This window comes from Schistocerca cancellata, chromosome 1, assembly GCF_023864275.1.
Source record: "Schistocerca cancellata isolate TAMUIC-IGC-003103 chromosome 1, iqSchCanc2.1, whole genome shotgun sequence".
NCBI lineage: Eukaryota > Metazoa > Arthropoda > Insecta > Orthoptera > Acrididae > Schistocerca > Schistocerca cancellata.
Window position 1 is genome coordinate 1,205,660,773 of NC_064626.1, and position 20,568 is coordinate 1,205,681,340.

The 20,568-nt window shown below is 45.4% G+C and overlaps 1 protein-coding gene across 1 annotated transcript in view; it reads right to left on the reverse strand.

Moving 5' to 3' along the window:
* The window catches only part of LOC126142041 (lachesin-like), a 703,294-nt gene that overhangs the window by 19,027 nt on the left and 663,699 nt on the right, over positions 1-20,568 (reverse strand). The window contains exon 9 of the mRNA XM_049915285.1: positions 17,006-17,149. Coding sequence (XP_049771242.1) covers positions 17,006-17,149 — 144 coding nt within the window. The remainder of the gene's footprint in view (positions 1-17,005; positions 17,150-20,568) is intronic.

The following is a 20,568-nucleotide window of genomic DNA, read 5'->3' on the forward strand; positions in this document are numbered from 1 at the left end:
GTCCATTGTGCTAATAACCGCGCCGCCTCCCTCGGTGCCTATGCAGTATTTGCTACCGCGTCACCACGTCTCAGACGCTTCGATTCTCTTCTTTTCCAGTTTTTCGAGATTCAGTGATTTGTATCCATGTAATGCTGTTCTCCTGACGTACGACCACGGGAATTTATTACTGAAATTACTTTGAACGACACCAGTAGACTTAGGGTTCGACTTTTCTAGTACATATGTCGCCTTTGCCTCGGTGGTCGTGAATTATTCTGCTCCCAAGATAGCAGAATCCCATCATTTCATCTTATAGGTGGTTTCTAATTTTGATAAGTTTATTGCTGATCTTATTTCTGCTACTCTTCATTTCGTTTGTCTTTCTTTCGTTTACTATCAGTCTGTATTCTGTGCGCGATATACTCTTCATCCCGTTCAACGGACCCCCATCCCAGACACATAAAACCTCAATGTCATCAGTGATTTTTATCATTGATATCATTTCACTTTGAATTTTAATCCTGTTCCTGAAACATTTGTCTATTTTCTTCACTACTTATTCGACAAACATTCTGAATAGGTAAGGAGGAAGACTATCTCCTTGCCTCATGCCTTTTTAATCCGAGTATTTATCTCTTCGTCCCTGTTCCCCGTGATTTCCTATTACTTATACCTGTTTTCTGAGAATTAAAAAATGTTTCTTCTAGATCAACAGAGTGTCTTAAATTTTCTTTCGCCTAGCTTATATTAATAAGTCTAACGTCAGTGCCACCTCGCCGATGCCTTTAGCTTTACTGAAGCAAAGCTGAGCGACATCTAATAGAACTCTAATTTCCTTGTAAATTGTTCTGGATTTTATTCTGGTTAACAACTTAGACTAAAGAGTTGTTAAACTGATTGTGCGCTATTTCTCGCATTGCTATCTTCAGTACAGAATAGATTATACTTTTTCACAAATTAATAAAGCACCCTGCGCTATTCACTTACACTGAGGAGCCGAAACAATATGCCCATCTGCTTCATAGCTTATTTGTCCGTCTTTGGAACGAAATACATCAAGACTTCTGCGTATCCGGGATCTGAGAGTTTGTTGGTAGGTTTGTGGAGGTGTGTGACATTAGATGCCAGATCATGTAAATGGCGTAAATAACGGCCCGCTGATGATGGCGCCCGATAGCGAGCTAGGTGAATTCCATAGGGTTTACGTGATCCGACTTTGGTCGCCGAGACATCAACGTGAGTTCTCTTTAATGCGTCTCAAACCACTGTAGTACGGTTGTGGCTCCGAGACACGGATAATTATACTGGTGAAAGATGACATCGCCATCGGGGAAGACATGAAGCATGAAGGAATGCAGGCGGATCGCAGCTGTCAGCGTGTCTTCGATTACTACCACAGGTGCCAAGAAAGCGCAGGAGAATGTCTCCCATAGCACGACATTGCGCCCACCAGCCTGCGTCCGCGGCGCGATGAGCTTTCCAAGCCGCCGTTCACCTCGATGTCGAAGTTTGTAGAGACGACCACGACCTAGTGTAGCAAAAATGTGATTTACCCGAAGAGGCGTCAGGTTTCCGTTGATAGACGGTCGAGTCCTGGTGGTCTCCTGCCCACTGCAATCGTAATTGCCGATGTCGTTGGGCTAACATGTGAACTCGTAGTGGTGATCCGCTGCGGAACTCAGTGTTCAAGAGTGCACGGTGAACTGTGTAATCCGAACACTTGTTCGTTCACCAGCACTGTGCTCCTTCGGCAGAGATGCGTTCTGTGAAGTGTCATGAATGTGCAATAGTTTAGCCCCCAGTGGTGGATTCACTGTCCTTCCTGTTTCCATAGGTGCTCAAGACAGTATCAAGTGAACATTCGACCAGCTTCGCCGCTTCCGAGACACTCGTTCAAAAGCTCTGCGTAATAATAATTTGCCCTCTGTCAAAGTTTCTTATCTCAATGGGTTTCTCCATTAACACTCCTTATCTTCGCTAGGATGATCTCTCGTCCGTGTCTGTCCGGCTTACATACTTTATAGATTTTCACGTGGCCTTAGAGCCACCAGGCGTCATACAAAGTCGTGGTGGGCAGTAGTTATAACGTTTCGGCTTATCAGTGAATATCAAACTATGTAAAGTTAATGTACGAGGGTCACTCCAAAAGAAATGCACACTAGCTTTTTTTAAATCCATCTTTTATTCTACACGTTTGAAAGTTTTACAGTGTGTAGATACATCCTTTAGGAACAATATTTTCATTCCTCCACATAATTTCCATCCCTCTCGACTGCCTTACGCCACCTTGGAACCAGCGCCTGTACACCCGCACGGTAAAATTCTAGACCAACCTGTTGGAGCCACTGTTTGGCAGCGTGCCAAAGGGAGTCATCATCTTCAAACCTTGTTCCACGAAGAGAGTCTTTCAGTTTCCAAAAGAGATGATAATCACATGGAGCCAGGTCAGGAAGCCGTCCGGAGTGGCCGTGCGGTTCTAGGCGCTACAGTCCGGAACCGAGCGACCGCTACGGTTGCAGGTTCGAATCCTGCCTCGGGCATGGATGTGTGTGATGTCCTTAGGTTAGTTAGGTTTAATTAGTTCTAAGTTCTAGGCGACTGATGACCGCAGAAATTAAGTCGCATAGTGCTCAGAGCCATTTGAACCATTTTAACCAGGTCAGGACTGTAAGGGGGGTGTTTCAGTGTTGTCCATCCGAGTTTTGTGATGGCTTCCATGGTTTTTTCACTGACATGTGGCCCTGCATTGTCGTGCAATAGCAAAACATCCTGCTTTCGCCGATGAGGTCGAACACGACTTCAGTGTCGTAACATATGCATCAGAATTTATGGTGCTTGCACTTGGCATGATGTCCGCAAGCAAGAGTCCTTCGGAATCGAAAAACACCGTAGCCATAACTTTTCCAGCAGAAGGTGTGGTTCTGAATTATTTTTTCTTGGGTGAATTTGCATGTTGCCAACCCATTGATTGCCTCTTCGTCGCTGGTGAAAAATGATGAAGCCATGTTTCATCACCTGTCACAATTCTTCCAAAAAATTCACATCCACCATTCTCGTACCGTTCCAAACGTTCGCTGCATACCGTTTTCCTTGTTTCTTTGTAAGCCACTGTCAAAATCTTGGGAACCCACTTGGCACAAACCGTTTTTAACGCAAACACTTTCAGTGTTCTGCAAACACTTCCTTCCCCTATCCCAAAGTAGCGTGACAATTCGTTCACAGTGATGCGTCTGTCAGCAGTCACCAATTCGTTAACTCTCTGCACATTGTCTGGAGTGATTGGAGTACGAGGCCTGCCGCTGCGAGGACAGTCATCAATACTGCCGTGCCCGCTTTCATCACGTAACCTGTTTGTCCAACGACTACCTGTACTGCGATCGACAGCAGCATCTCCATACACCTTTCTCAAACTCTTGTGGATGTTTCTCACTGTCTCGTTTTCACAGCACAGGATTACTATGACAGCACGTTGCTTCTGACGAACGTCAAGTGTAGCAGCCATCTTGAAGACATGCTGTGACGGCGCCACTCACGGGAACAGATTGAACTAAGATTGAAAGCAAGCGGGAAGGATGTATCTACACACTGTAAAACTTTCACATATGTAGAATGAAAACTGTATTTTTACAAAAATAGTGTGCATTTCTTTTGGAGTGACCCTCGTAAAAGTGGGTAGCTGATCGTCGTGGTTCATGCAACAAGTCTTATTATATTTCTGAACTAATATATTGTACAAGGTATCCAGCATTTATCCACTTCTATATTTCATGTTTGCTGGCCGTTGTCGCCGAGCGGTTCTAGGCGCTTCAGTCCGGAACAGCGCTGCTGCTACGGTCGCAGGTTCGAATCCTGCCTCGGGCATGGATGTGTGTAATGTCCTTACGTTAGTTAGGTTTAAGTAGTTCTGAGTCTAGGGGACTGATGATCATAGATGCTAAGTCCCATAGTGCTTCGAACCATTTGAACCATTTTTTATATTTCGTGTTTACTGCTTCAGTAGTTGCTAAGGAGGCTGGATGTTTATTTTCACTGAGACTAATAACAAAAAAAAAAAAAAAAAACGGAGACGATTGAAATGAAAAAGGGAGAAAGTAAGTAGATCAAAGAAGTGTGATAAAAGATTTATTATGCATTTACGACATACCACGTAACGTTCTTTACCATCTGAGGCACTTCATACTGGACACAGTTGTATACAGCAATACCGGTACAAGGAATTTTTACGAAATGCATGACTGAAACATTCTAGCAGATTTAAACTGTGTGCGGGACCGAGACTCTAACTCGGAACCTTTACCTTTCGCGGGCAAATGCTCTACCAACTGAGCTATCCAAGCATGACTGACGACCTCTCCTCACAGCCGCACTTCCGCCAGTATCTTGTATCCTACCTTCCAAACTTCACAGAAGCTCTCCTGCGAACCCTACAAATGGTTCAAATGCCTCTGAGCAATATGGGAATCAACATCTGAGGTCATCAGTCCCCTAGAACTTATAACTACATAAACCTAACTAACCTAAGGACATCACACACATCCATGCCCGAGGCAGGATTCGAACCTGCGACCGGAGCGGTAACGCGGTTCAAAACTGAAGCGCCTAGAAGCGCTCGACCACTTCGTCTGGCAAATCTTACAAGAGTGGAACTTCTGGAAGAAAGAATACTGCGGAGACATGGCCTAGCCACAGCCTGGAGGATGTTTCCAGAATGAAATTTTCACTCTCCAGCGGAGTGAGCACTAATATAAAACTTTCTGGAAGATGAAAGCGGTGTGCCGGAGTGAGCTGAGTCGGCAGAGCACTTTCCCGCGAAAGGCAAAGGTCCCAAGTTCAAGTCTCGATCCGGTACAGATTTATAATCTGACAGGAAGTTTCATATCAGAGTTCACTCCGCTGCAGAGTCAAAATTTCGTTCTAAAGCAGCACTGTTTTCAGGCAAACAATGCTTGGTCAAAGAATGGTAGTTGTGACTAAATATCAACAAATGTAATATAATTCTTATACAGGGTGTCCAGAAAAGGGCTCCCTGATTTAATTAAATATCTCGAAAACAAAGATCGGTAGAGGAATGTAGTAAACGGTATGTTTATTGTGAAAGCTGTAAGAAGTTTATACAGCAGTTTGAAATAATAGTTTCAAAAGCTGCTAACAGATGGCGCTGTACGCTGTACAGCTCATATCAGCATACATAAGTGAAATAATCCTATGAAAACAATCACATCACAATGTTTTCAAAATGTTCACCATTGCCGGTACAGAGGTGGCGTAAACGAAGAATGAAATTCGAAATCACGTTTCATAGTGTCTCAACCGAAATGGATTCACATGCCACAGAGATCGCCGATTCAAGATCGTCCTGCGTGGCGGGATGCTTCGGGTAGACCATGTCTTTCACTGTGCCCCAAAAAAAAGTCACAGGGAGTCAAATCCGGCGAATATGGAGGCCAATCCATGACTGCACCAGTAAATTTGGGATATTCCAAAGCAATGACTCGATTCCCGAAGTATTCCTCAAGAAACACTTGTTCGGTCCTATGTGGACGGGCTCCATCTTGCATAAACCATTCAGTACCTGGTCGATCCTCTAACGCTTGCTGTGTGGCGACAAATTGTTCCAAAATTGCAACGTAACGTGCACCAGTGACCGTTTCTCGAATGAGAAAAGGGCCAATAATGCCTCTGCTGCATACTGCAGCACACAGTAACTTTAGGAGAATACAGGGGTTTCGCTTCACACCAATATGGCTTTTCGGAACCCCAAAATCGCCAGTTCTGCTTATTCACGTATCTCTAAACCAGATGTAACCAACATCAAATCCTTCACTATCAATCATTGTGAGCATCTGATTAGCAAAGGCAACCTTTTGTTGCACAGCTCGTACGGGTATGGCCTGGTGCGTTTGAATTTTGAATGGAAACATGTGTAGGCTCTTTCTCAGTATTTTCTGCGTGCTGGAGCGCTTCAAACCAGTCTCAGATGCAATTCTACGGGCGGATGACATTGGATTTCGCTGAATAATTCCAGAAACTGTGGCGATATTTTCAGGCGTAACTGCGGTTCGCTTGCGGCCAACATTCCCCACTAGATCATCAGTTACGCTGCCTGTTCGTTGAAATTTTGCGAAGAGCGTACGAATGGTTTTCGCATCGGGTCCTTTTGGAACATTAAATCGTGCTTGAAAACTTCGCCTTGTTGCCGTAGGACTCTCTTGTAACCTGTGGTACTCTAGCACCAGAAAAACGCGGTGTTCAATGGAGTACATGGTTTTAATCTCTTCCTTCGGTACGCTAACCTCCTTTCACGTTTCAATAGTGGAACTGACCGCTCTGGGCTTCGGATCACTATTTATACTAGGCATTAGGTATGGCGATTACAGCGCCATCTGTTAGCAGCTTTTGTAACTATTATTTCAAACTGCTGTATAAACTTCTTACGGCTTTCACAATAAACATACCGTTTACTGCATTCCTCTATAGATCTTTGTTTTCGAGATATTTAATTTTGAAATCAGGAAGTCCTCTTCTGGACACCCTGTAGTACACCAACAGGGAGGCATAAATGATGTGATTTAACGAGCAGTGTTCGATGAGTGGAATCACAATGTGACGCAGAGAGAGATATCACGGGAGGTTGTGAAGTGAATTTGGAATTCTTGTCACGTCTTGTTTTTGCTCTGCCCAGCCGGCCGGGGTAACGCTGCTTAAGAGCAGCACTTGGAAGGAGGAGGGGGGGGTTGAGGCAGTTGTGTGTTTTTGACTCTGCTGGCACCGGTCGGTGCCTGGATGGGCAGCACGTGACGGAACAGGAGTCTTGGGCTGACCATCACTCAGTCGGAATCTTAGTCGGACTAACGGGTGAGCCGGACAGAGCGTTCTAGCCTCGGACTGTGAGCGATTTTGTGTGGCGGACTTAATTCCGTTGGCGGCAAGGGACGGTCGCCCGGAGTTGCCTAGCGGGCAGCAGGGGCTGCATGCCGTGAGCAGGGCCGTCCGTCAATGAGTCCAGTGATTGCCTGCGGAAGCAGCGGGACAATGAGGTGTGGAGAGCTAAGAATGCGAAGTCTTTTCCTAGCTGGTAGCCAAGAACGGCCTATGGAATCTCACTCGAACTTCGGACCTTTGCTTTACGCGAACCAGTGTTCATCAAATGAGCTACGCGTACACGAGAGATGACTCGCCGTCACAGCTTTGATCAGGCTGCAAGCACTAGTCGTGACTCATGCTTTGCGTTTTCTGCTTTTCTCCGCGCCAATTCCTTCACGTTATTCGGACTCTCTGCTCCCCCATACACTGGCCTGCATGTTATGTTTTTCTTCTTCCAGTGCACAGATCCCCTTCTTCCGGAGATAGAGTAGTACCATTCGTGCCGATAGGAAGGTCTTACGGCACAGTCATGCCTGTACAGATACAAAATATTTTTAGCCTGTTTTACCTGATCGAGCTAGGGCATGTGCCTTGTTACTAAGGTATGTGCTGTTGGTACTGCACTCTTTGATAGCAGCAAAGTCTGCAAATATTTCTCTTTATACTGGATGTAACGTGTATCAGTACAGATATTTCTTCTCGTGACTGACAACAATGTACTGTACAACACGATATTAGGATTTACGTCACTTGCAGACTAATAATTATAGCTATTGCAAGTCGTGTGTTTTTAGGTTGGGTAGTAAGCATCGCTCAAGGAAGCCATTAACACGTATTTTTCCCTGGACAGGAGGTTGGATGTTTAATTTTGGATGCATGGACACAAAACGGGGTAGTCTATACTTACAGATGTAGTCCACACAGAGGTGCAGCTGCCACCACGCAGAAAAATGAGGTCGTAATCTTTGGACGTGGTTGTTTGAAGACTGTTCGACGTAGAGAAAAATCAACCATCACACTGATGTGTGACAAACTGCCTATTGGCTTCTGTCTCGGGTTCTTCGGCCGACGTTCATCTAATGATTTTTCTGACGTTTCCCCAGAACGAGTGGCTGGCATTGTCAAAGCTTCAGCCTTCATTGCCGGTGGTGAACTGGAGCCGAGGTCGCGACCGCAGACTATATGTACCTGGCGCGCCAACGTCCGAGGGCTTCTCCGCGGTCATTTCCGGTGCGGTTCTCCTCTTGCTACCTACGACGGTCGTTCGCTGCAGTACGGGAAGCCAGGATCCGTTTACCTTAAAGCTTTCCTCTTTCTTGCGCAAACTGTTCGCGTGCTTTTGTATTTCTACAGCTTCTCTGAACAAGCGCGTGTGATAGTGCTTCTCTACAGCCAGAACTTCCGTGCCCGCGAATTTTATTACGTGGTCGGTCTCATTCAGTGCGTGCTCTGCCACGGCCGATTTCTCCACCTGCCCCAACCTGCAATGTCGCTTATGCTCTTTGATCCTGGTGTTAATGGATCGTCCAGTCATTCCGACGTAAGCTTTCCCGCATGTGCATGGTATACGGTATATTCCCGACATTGCAAGTGGGTCTCTTTTCTCCTTCGCCGATCTAAGACACTCTTTGATCTTCCTTGTCAGTTTGAAAATCGTCTTTACGCCATGTTTGCGCAATATACGGCCGATTCTGTCCGTCACTCTGGGAATGTATGGCAGAAACGAAAGGCCGTACCCGACATTTCTTTTTCTGGTTCCTTACTTCGCCGAGTGTTTGGCTCTGTTACACATCTAATATAATTTGTGGAGTACCCATTGTTCCTCAGGACAGTTTCCAGGTGTTGCATTTCTCGTTTGAGGTGTTGCGGCTCACATATTCGTCAGAAAAATCATTAGATGAACGTCGGCCGAAGAACCCGAGACAGAAGCCAATAGGCAGTTTGTCAACAAGTGGCCACGAAAGCCTTAACAATTTTGTACACTGATGTGTGTACATATTAAATATATATACTTCTACCTGTTACACCATGTACATACATTCCACTGTAGAACATTCTTTTTTTATTATGTCATGAGCCACGGAGAGGTTAATGATTTTATTGAAAACTTGAGCAAAAGACACGTGTTCCATATTACTCACTTCCTTTTTACTGGAATATCACAATGATTTTAGGTATTAATTTTCATATTTAGCCTGGTAATATGTCCTATATTAAATACAAATAAGTTTTCCTTAGTGCGAAGAATCAGTACGTTGTTTTTGATCCTGTGCTGGTGAATATCCAACGAGTAAAATCAAAAACATGTGCTGATGAGATGATTTGAGTAACAGTGATCTGCTGTAGTAAAATCCTGACTGACAAATAAGAACCCACGTTTTGTTCTCTTGTGAAAAATGAAAACACTTGGCGAGAATGAAAATGCTGTTTTATCTAATTCACATTTCACAAGGAAAAATAATGTTTTGTCTGGAAGTATTTGGCCGTTACCTCAGGCATAAAAGTGCCGTATCTCTCAGTTGAGAGGCTGTCAATAGAGTCAAAGGAAAGAGCAATTCCAAAGAGGCGGCGCGACTTTTCACCCGAGCGAACAAGTTAACCGAGCCGAAGACACCTTTCCTTCCGCCGTAAAATTCTTTGTGTGACAAGTGCTCCGCCGAGCAACTCCTCGCTTTGAGGGCTGCGCGCCAGTCCTTCCTGCAAACTGCAAACTGGATGGTATCGGAAGGGATATATTGGAACGCCAGTGTAACGAAGAGGCGATGTGTTATGTACTGTACCATTCCATTCTGTGAGTCTTTACATCAGTCTCATAGATTTTCACGTACCGCATCTGTCTACGAATGGTCAATTATCACTTTACTAACCGATATTCAGTCTTGGTCATTCGTCATAATTTTCACTGTCTCTACTCCGTGCGCTATAAAATAAACTGATTCATCTGATTTGTACTGAGGATACGCGTTCAGAAACGAAGCATTACCGCCGTCAGCATCTTCAACTCCGCAAGCCACCTTATCTTGTGTGGTGGAGGGTAATAGTAGTATTACTGTCTTGTGGCCCCTTTCCCGTTCCATTCAAGAATGCTGCGTTGGAAAAATGACTGTCAGCAAAGCTTTGTGTTGCACAAATTGTTTCTAAACTTCTCGTCGTGATCATTCACAATCATTTCACTACTGGTGTACGGGAGAAAATAATATATTGCCTGACTCTTCTTCCCTTCAGGGATTTGAGTTCCGTAATACTTGGGTGTCGATTGTACCTATCGGTAACAAATCAAGGAGTATGGCTCTTAATTACTTCAACATCTTCCTTTAATCTGACCTAGCTGAGATCCGAAACGCTCGATCATTACTCAAAAATGGGTCGTGGTCTCCTTTATAACTGAGTTCAAAATTCTCCCTTACACCGAAGTCGATCAGTCTCCTTCCCTACTACCGCCCTAATCCGCCATAATATCGACCTTCTGTGCTCATTCCATCTGATATCGCATTTAATAGCGACTGTGTGATGCAGTGCACCACTAGTTCCGTTTCCGAATATCACAGGTTTAGTTTCCTACTCACGTACATTTTTCTACATTTAGAGTAAGATTCCATTCATGACAGCAAATATAAACTTCCTATACCCTCTTACAGTCAACTAAAAATTGTCCTTAAAAACTCTCGGTACATACTTCTGTTTTTCATATTGAAAACGCACTGTCCTACATTTTCCTTACGGTCTTACATTGATCTATGAGATTATATTCAGCGAGTTATCTCTCACTGGAACGTACAAGAATAATCTTTACTCACTGAAATACTTTGCGTCACTATGAGCTAAGGTAAGCGAAATATCTATCATGGCTTAACAAATTATATTTACACTACGTTTCTTGCATATTTTTAAGTTCATTTACGTGCGTAATTTCACATACCTTGAATAAAGGAATAAAATTTATTTAACAGCTTCTTTTGTCCTAGGATATTACGGGATATGTAAACGTAAATAACGAAGAGCGAATGTGAATGCGACCAGATCGTAGTTGTGGGACGTAACTAAATGCAGTCTTCGAGGTCGAGCAAGCACTGAGTGTTTGACACCCAATCAATTCATAGACCTACTTTGAGTACCTCAGTTCACTGAAATCCGCAGCCGCCAGAGGTAACAACCCTGAATCAAAATACATTTGTCTCTGTCAATTACCGCTAAATGAAACAGCATTTAGAAGCGCAACATTGCTAAAAATCGCACCCTCATTCAGTGAAAAACAATAGTTGCAACACGTGAAGACTGGGTGTTTTGTGATGTCCTTAGGTTAGTTAGGTTTGAGTAGTTCTAAGTTCTAGGGGACTGATGACCATAGCTTTTAAGTCCCATAGTGCTCAGAGCCATTTGAACCAATAGTTGCAACAACAACAACAACAACCAATGATCAGACAGACCATCTAGAACCGTCTCCTTGCAACATGGTACAGAAGACACAACCAAAACGTGTGCCACCATTCACTGTTCCCACAGGCCACGTACATTGTACTTCACGTACGACTCAAATGCATGCTGAGTCTGGCGTTAAACGGAAACAAGAAGTGGGGAAATGGACTCCCATGATGATGAACAGAACTCCCAAGGGATTCAGCAGTGTATTATTAGTTATTTTACCTTCATGACCAAAGATCCAATAGAATTGCTTTGGGACTAATATAGACTATTTGATTAACAGTATTTGGAAATCTATTTTTTGTCTGTTTTTGAATGGTTTGTTGTAGCCCGACACGAATTCCTCTGCTGTGAAAACCTTTTCGTCTCAGAGTACCATACGCAACATACTTCCTCAATTATTTGCTGCATATACTTCAGTCTCTGACTTCCTCTACAACTTTTACCCTCTACAGCTCCCCCTAGCACGACGGAGATTATTCCCTAATGTCATAACACATACCCTATCATCCTAGCCCTTCTTGTTGCCACTGCGTTTCACATGTTCCTTCCCTCACCGATTCTGCGAAGAACCTCCTCATTCCTCGTCTTATCAGTCCACCTAATTTCCAACATTTTTCTGTAGCACCACATCTCAAATGGTTCGACCCTCGTCTATTCCAGTTTTCCCGCAGTCCATGTCTCCCTAACACACAATGTTGTGCCCCAACCGTAATATTTCTCACACTTTTATTTCTCAAATTAGGAACTGTGTTTGATACAAGTACACCTCTCTTGGTCAGGAATGCCCTTTTGGAAGTGCTAATCTGTTTTTTATCTACTCCTCGCTCCGTCCGTCGTTGATTATTTTGCTGGCTTGGTAGCAGGATGCCTTAACTTCGTCTATTTCACAGTCACCAGTTTCACTGTTGCATTGCTCGCTATTCTCATTTCCGCTACTTCTCGTCACTTTTCTCTTTCTCCACTTTACTCTCAATCCATATTCTGTACCCATTAGACTATACATTCCATTCAAAAGATCCTGTAATTATTGTTTACCGGCGTTGGAGATAATAATGCCGTCAGTGAATCTTATCGCTGACATTATTTCACTATGAATTTTAATCCCATTATCGCTTCCTCGATGTACGGATTGAGCAATAAGGGCGAGAGACGGCATCCCTATCATACCACCTTATTAATCCAACACTTCGTTTTTATTCCTGCGATCTTAATGTTCCCGCTTGCTTCTTACACGTACTGAACATAGCCTGTCTTTCCGTGTACCTCACTTGTTTTTTTATTTTTCAGAATTTCGACCACATTGCTTCACTTTACGTTGGCGATCACTTTTTTCTAGTTCGACAAATTCTGTGTGCGTACAATCATTTCTCTACAGTCTTGCATCCATTATCCCGCAGAAAATGAAAACAACCGCTCTGGTGCCTTTTTTTTCACCTTTTCTGAAGGCAAAATGATCATCACATAATACGTCCTGAAATTTCTTTTCCATTCTTTTCTACATTATTCTCATCAGCAGCTTGGATGCGTAATATGTTAAACTCATTGTGTGATACTTTTCGCACTTATCTGCCCTTGCTAACTTCAGAGTTGTGTGGATGATATTTCTCCTGTATGTTGCAAGTCTCATTGTTTCTACACACCAACTTGAAGAGCTGTTTCGTTACTGCTTCCCACAACTATTTTAGAAATTCCGGTGGAATATTATTTATACCCTATGCTTTATATCATCTCAAGTCTTTTAGATCTCTTTTAAGTTCAAAATGGCTCAAATGGCTCTGAGCACTATGGGACTCAACTGCTGAGGTCAGCCGGCCGGAGAGGCCGAGCGGTTAAAGGCGCTACAGTCTGGAACCGCACGACCGCTACGTTCGCAGGCTCGAATCCTGCCTCGGGCATGGATGTGTGTGATGTCCTTAGGTTAGTTAGGTTTAAGTAGTTCTAAGTTATAGGGGACTTATGACCACAGCAGTTGAGTCCCATAGTGCTCAGAGCCATTTGAACCATTTTTTTGCTGAGGTCATAAGTCCCCTAGAACTTAGAACTACTTAAACCTAACTAACCTAAGGACATCACACACATCCATGCCCGAGGCAGGATTCGAACCTGCGACCGTAGCGGTCGCGCGGTTCCAGACTGTAGCGCCCAGAACCGCTCGGCCACTCCGGCCGACTCTCTTTTAAGTCGTGACTCTAATATTAGATCCCATATGTCTTCCTTATCGACTCCAATTTCTTATGGTGTCAAGTCATGAGACAACTCCTCATAGATGTCTTCTGTGTAATCGTCATACCTATCCGATCATCCCCCTGCGTTTAAAATGTAGAATTCCCATTGCACTCTTAATGTTACCACCATTGTTTTTACTTGTTTTGACTTTTCTGTGCGCTGAGTCCGTTCTTCCACTGATTATTTCTTGCTGCGCTCATTGCGACTTGACTGCCCTGAACGTCCCGCTTATTTCATTCCGAAGTGATTTATATTGCTGTGTTCCTGTCTTTCTCCAAACGTTACTGTCTTTCCACCATTCGTCGATCAATTGAAATATTTTATCTCTCACCCGAAATATCTTCGGAGTTATCTTCTTTGTACCTCTGTCTGACTGTCCAATATTTGTGATGCACCTATTTGAACTGCCTACTATGGTTTTCCTAATAACAGTATGCACATCTGTAGCGAACTTACAACGCGTCTCAACATTCCTCAGTACTTCAGTATCTCACTTCCTTCTACACGTATTCTTCCGCAGGAGTCTCTTAAACATCAGTTTACTGTTAATCATTACTAACTAATGATCTGTTTATCGCAAATGCACCAACCAAAAGTTGTGGATTCAAATATATGAATTCGTGGTGTCTATTCTTTCGGACATGTCTAAAAGAACAGACTCCACCCACATGTCATATAATGGAGATAAAGAGAAAAACTGGTCACACGGAGAGGTACACCTAGTTAAGGTAGAGATAAAAAACAGTTGGCCGCCAGCGTGGGGTGAGCCAAACGAACATGTGAAACATTCTCCTCGACATCTATCTCTATCTGTATCGCTCACAAACCGTGTAGGCCTCGCTAGATGCAGGAAGATCTGCAGCGGATAGGCACTTGGTGCAGGGAGTGGCAACTGACCCTTAACATAGACAAATGTAATGTATTGCGAATACATAGAAAGAAGGATCCTTTATTGTATGATTATATGATAGCGGAACAAACACTGGTAGCAGTTACTTCTGTAAAATATCTGGGAGTATGCGTGCGGAACGATTTGAAGTGGAATGATCATATAAAATTAATTGTTGGTAAGGCGGGTACCAGGTTGAGATTCATTGGGAGAGTCCTTAGAAAATGTAGTCCATCAACAAAGGAGGTGGCTTACAAAACACTCGTTCGACCTATACTTGAGTATTGCTCATCAGTGTGGGATCCGTACCAGATCGGGTTGACGGAGGAGATAGAGAAGATCCAAAGAAGAGCGGCGCGTTTCGTCACAGGGTTATTTGGTAACCGTGATAGCGTTACGGAGATGTTTAACAAACTCAAGTGGCAGACCCTGCAAGAGAGGCGCTCTGCATCGCGGTGTAGCTTGCTCGCCAGGTTTCGAGAGGGTGCGTTTCTGGATGAGGTATCGAATATATTGCTTCCCCCTACTTATACCTCCCGAGGAGATCACGAATGTAAAATTAGAGAGATTAGAGCGCGCACAGAGGCTTTCAGACAGTCGTTCTTCCCGCGAACCATACGCGACTGGAACAGGAAAGGGAGATAATGACAGTGGCACGTAAAGTGCCCTCCGCCACACACCGTTGGGTGGTTTGCGGAGTATAAATGTAGATGTAGATGTAGATACAATCTTCTCCCCGTGGCGACGATTTTGTGGGTGGTTCGTCGCACGGACCACCATGAGAACATCTTCAACTTCAACAACATGTAACATACATACCCCTTGGTACGGTGACAACGAACCATCTGCACAGGTTCAGCCAGAGTGTGTTGGCGGGGATTATTTTTGACTGCCTCGTGGGGCGAGTCATGCTTCCACTGTGCCTCGTAGGTGAGGCATAACTGCACTTCTTCCGGATGACTCTGCTTTCCTTGCTGGAAGATGTGCCACTGGTGTTATAAAGGGTAATGCGTTGTCTCAGCTCACTTTCCTCTTGAGTGTGGAGCAAAACCATTAGTAGAGAGAGAAAATCCCGACTTATGTGGTGTGTTCTCATGTCTGCTTTCAGTCACTGAAACATTCAGTACCCAAGATCTTTTACCTCCACCTTGAACTAGATGTAACTCCCTTGACACGTATCTCTGGCTATATGTCCGCTTGACTTTAATTGCTCCATATTCTCTCAATGATCGCTTCAAGCAGTTTGGTCATATTTACCAAAATTGCTCTGTGTATCTGAATTACTTTAAAATCCTCCTGTTTCTTCCCTGTAACCTTTTCCATTACACCCAAGGACATTTCGCCGGAAACAACTGCAGTGCGACGAGCAGACTGACGCTGGTACGGTTATGGTAGCTCTAGTACCTTCCGCCGCGGAAGTCGAACACGCGGCAGAGCAAATGGACGTGGTCAGCCCATAGAGGGCTCCGCCTCCGCGGCGGTTATTCCGCGCAGGGCGCCACCGCTAAGCCACGTGCAGACAGCGGCCAATGGCCGCTCACTTAGGTTTCGTATATAGGGACCCGCTCTTCCCTAGTCCAGCCCGTCTGGTACTCGCTCTGGATTTCGTTTCTATCCCTGCGGTACTGCGTTCTGGTCGTTTCTCGCTGTTGACATTTGCCTGGCTCTGGTTCCGAGTGGATTTATGTTTGGTGTTGTGGTTTCCACAAGCCTCCGTTGTTTATCTCTTTCTTGTTGTGTCGCTCATAGTCGGTCGTGGTCGATTGTTGTCAGTTGTCGTTGGTCTGTCGTCCGACTCGTCCTGTGTTTACCTCGTGGTGCGTGCTCCACCGCCGGCGGCTTCCCCGCCTGGCGGCTCCGATCCGCAGCCAAAGGCGTTCCCGCTGTTGGTTGTGGTTACTAGAGTAGCGGAAAAATTTTCTTCGTGATAAGAAATTGTGTCTGAGTGTAGGGAAACCTCTGAGAGCTATTTAGACTGCTCCCAAGAGGTACTAGGTACCAGTATATTTTAAGAAAGTGGTGTCCCACAGTTCGAAAATATTTTAAGAACGCCATTATTTAACGCCAACAGCTGTGCATGAAATTTCGATATTGAACAACCAGTTTTGGTCTGGAGACGACCATCAGGTCGATAAAAACATTGAAAACCTCATACTGTGCGACAAAATCAATGCCGTCAAATGATAAAATCGATGAATTCGTCATGATTTCACGATCTGACAACATTGACGAATTCATGAATTTTATTACTTGATGCTGTTTCTTGTATCGTCTAATATGATACTGAAAATGTTTTTATGAGCCTGGTGATAAACTGGACCGAAACTGATTGTTCGATAGCAGAATTTTAACAGCAGCTCCTGGCGAAAAATTGTGGCGTTCTCACTAAGTATCGTTCCATTTGATGATGAAGGCTCAGTTTGCAACTCCCAGATACTGTTCATGCCTGTCGCGACGATCTATCCAATCCCTCCAGATGTCTTAGTACTAATGACGGTCCGTCTACTCGTGAGCTACACCTAGGGAGTGAGTGTGCGAGTGGGAGAGCTACGGCATGCGGAGGGTCATGCTGGGGTGAGGTGCGAGTAGCGGGCTGGGGTAGTGGGGTGGGGTGAGTACCTGTGGCGCCGGCCAGCGCGGGGCGCGCCGTGGGGCCCGGAACCCTCGCCGCCGGGGAGTCCCTCCTGCGGTCTGGCGGGGCCGACAGCGCCTCCTCGGCGCCCACCTTCTGCCGGGACAACGGCGTCGGCGCCGCGCCCTTCTCTGTGGACACACCACCACACCGAGCCGTCACTCCCCTGCTGGCTGAGGGCGCTGACGCACTGATCCGACCACCTGCTAGAGCAGTGAGCTAGTGAGAAGGCAGGTGGTGGGCTGGGTGAGTGGTCGTGACCACGTCACACACCACATTCTGAGCAGTCACTCTCATGGTGGCTTGAGGACGCTGACGCACTGATCCGACTACCTGCTAGAGTGGTGAGCTGCGCACAGTAGTGAGAGGCCCTGACCACGTCACACACCACATTCTGAGCTGTCACTCTCATGGTGGCTTGAGGCCACTGACGCACTGATCCGACTACCTGCTAGAGTGGTGAGCTGGTAAGAAGGCTGGTGGTGGGCTGCGCACAGTAGTGAGAGGCCCTGACCACGTCACACACCACATTCTGAGCTGTCACTCTCTTGGTGGCTTGAGGACGCTGACGCACTGATCCGACTACCTGCTAGAGTGGTGAGCTGGTAAGAGGGCTGGTGGTGGGCTGTGCACAGTAGTGAGAGGCCCTGACCACGTCACACACCACATTCTGAGCTGTCACTCTCTTGGCGGCTTGAGGATGCTGACGCACTGTTCTTAGTACCTGCTAGAGCAGTGAGCTAGTAAGAAGGCAGGTGGTGGGCTGGGTGAGTGGTCGTGACCACGTCACGCACCACATTCTGAGCTGTCACTCTCATGGTGGCTTGAGGACGCTGACGCACTGATCCGACTACCTGCTAGAGTGGTGAGCTGGTAAGAAGGCTGGTGGTGGGCTGCGCACAGTAGTGAGAGGCCCTGACCACGTCACACACCACATTCTGAGCTGTCACTCTCTTGGCGGCTTAAGGGAGGTTACCGCACTGTTCTTAGTACCTGCTAGAGCAGTGAGCTAGTAAGAAGGCAGGTGGTGGGCTGGGTGAGTGGTCATGACCACGTCACACACCACATTCTGAGCTGTCACTCTCATGGTGGCTTGAGGACGCTGACGCACTGATCCGACTACCTGCTAGAGTGGTGAGCTGGTAAGAAGGCTGGTGGTGGGCTGCGCACAGTAGTGAGAGGCCCTGACCACGTCACACACCCCATTCTGAGCTGTCACTCTCTTGGCGGCTTGAGGATGCTGACGCACTGTTCTGAGTACCTGATAGAGCAGTGAGCAGGTAACAAGGCGGGTGGTGGGCTGCGCACAGTATTGAGAGGTCGAGACCGTGTGACACACCACCACACTGAGCCATCACTCCTCTGGTGGCCTAGGGTGCTGACACACTGTTCTGATCACCTGTTAGAGTGGTGAGCAAGTAATTAGCGGTGGTGGCCTGACACACAGTAATTGGAGGTTGTGATCATGTGACACAGCACCCTTGCTGGCAAAGGGTGTTGCTAGAGCATTGAGCAAGTCAGAGCTGGGTGGTGGGGCACCAGCCAGTGGCCCCATGACACTCCAGCCAGTAACATTATTTTGCTGGACTTGCCGACCATGTTTCTTAAGTGCTCAATATAAGTGACAAAAGGGAAATACCACAGTTATTAATTAAAGAAATGAGTAGAATGTGTCCCATGGACATCAATGTTTTGGGAGAGACTCAGTGGCACCAGTGCTGTTAGTTCCCCAGAGAGCAGACGTCTACAACGCATCGAGTGGGACAGAGAAAGGGAGAGAATATTAGAGTCACTACAAAATATTATCTTCTGTCGCTGAGCAAAAAAGTCTTACATAGCTACTGACACCCATTGTCAGTGACTTAATGGATATGACTACCCATTTTCTCAGCTGGAACCATACATATGTTTTACAATGGTCACCAGTTAAAAGTGCCTTAGTAATAGTGTGTGAATCGCTAGTTCAGTGGTGATTGACGTCGCACAAATCATGGGGTAGCTTATAGTCTTGAATGTTTTTTTAATCGTCTCCCCTTTCCTCTCCTTTCTGGGACACCAGCTTTCCTCTGTTTTGTGCTTTGTATTCGCCAGTTGAAATCACAATTTAGGTGACAGGGTCATAATTGATTGAGCACAAGTTCAGACTGAGGAGGAAAGCGGAAGCAAACCAGCTGTGTCCTTTGAGGGGAAACCCCAGCTTTTGTCATAAGCGACGTAATGAAAACCTAAATCTGGTTGGAGCTTTGCACGCTGCCCTCCCGAGTGCCTTAACAACGCAACACCTCTGTCAGTATTTGATGCTCCATAGTTTATTTGTTGTCATTGTGGTCTCAGGACTTTCTAGCCATCTGCTCATCTTTTACATTCTTTAGTTAGCCCAACCTTTCACGATCACTGAACCTATTTCCCAACCAATGGTGCACACCTTTGGTTCCTCTTTACAGTATTGTGTAGAGAAACATCTTCATAAATTTCTGTTTGGCTGCAACCAGTATGTAGCCCTACAATTATCTCGGAAAAAAAGAGGTGGCATCATCTACTGTTTGCTTCAAACTGATGGTTTGATCTCAGGGTGTTGAGAGTCGATGGTCATAGAGTCATGCTGAAATGATATGTTACACACTGTTCAGATACCTGACTGAGACAGTTTCACCTCATCTAGCTGCTGTGTTTGCTGGAAAAAAGGCTACTTTGGGTACATGTAACAATGTGGGTGCTTCTGCTGAAAAGGACAAAATGTACTACTTCAGCAGCCTGCAGTCCCCCCCTATGAGGTAGGGCTGAAAAGAGAAAGAATGTTGGGTACATGGTTCTTTCTCCTATACGCCTCGTATAGATACAATATCTGAAAAAGTACGCAAATACCAATATGAAAAATGGAACTGACCATTAGTTGCCACGAGAGGCGACTCCCCAGTATAAGAGGAGTCAGATCTTATCGTGTTTTCACTACAGAAGCAGTGACAGCAGAATGGAACGCTTAGGCAGTTGAATGACTACGAACGACTACTAGGCAGTGCATGTCACCTAAAATAATCCATCAATGGCGTTTCAACGCTTCTAAAGCTACCGGACTGTTGATGACGTGTCTGTGAAGAGGAAGTGCGAATAAACAACCATAGCTAAACCAGAACCAAGCAGACCTCATGTACTGACCGACACAGACCGTCGAACACTGCAGAAGTTCGTTGTAAAAATCGCATGAAATCAGCGAAGGGAATCAATCATGAGCTCGAACGTGATACCAGGTAATACATTGAATGTACACTGCCGGATAAAAGTAGTACACCTTTTATAACCTAGCACTTCTATCAAATTCAATAGAAACGTCAGTGAAACAACTCAATGTTCTCAGACACCAAGCGGCAAAGGTTGAGTTTCATGTATCACTTGAGAAAATGCAGAACATCACGAACATAGGTGAATCTCCTAGTTCAATGCATCTAGGCCAGGGTGAGATCAAGAAAACCAACAGATTTAACTACTTGGAAGAATGCCTGGAACCTAATCTATCTGAAGGAACAACACTATCAACTCGAGTCAACAAGGT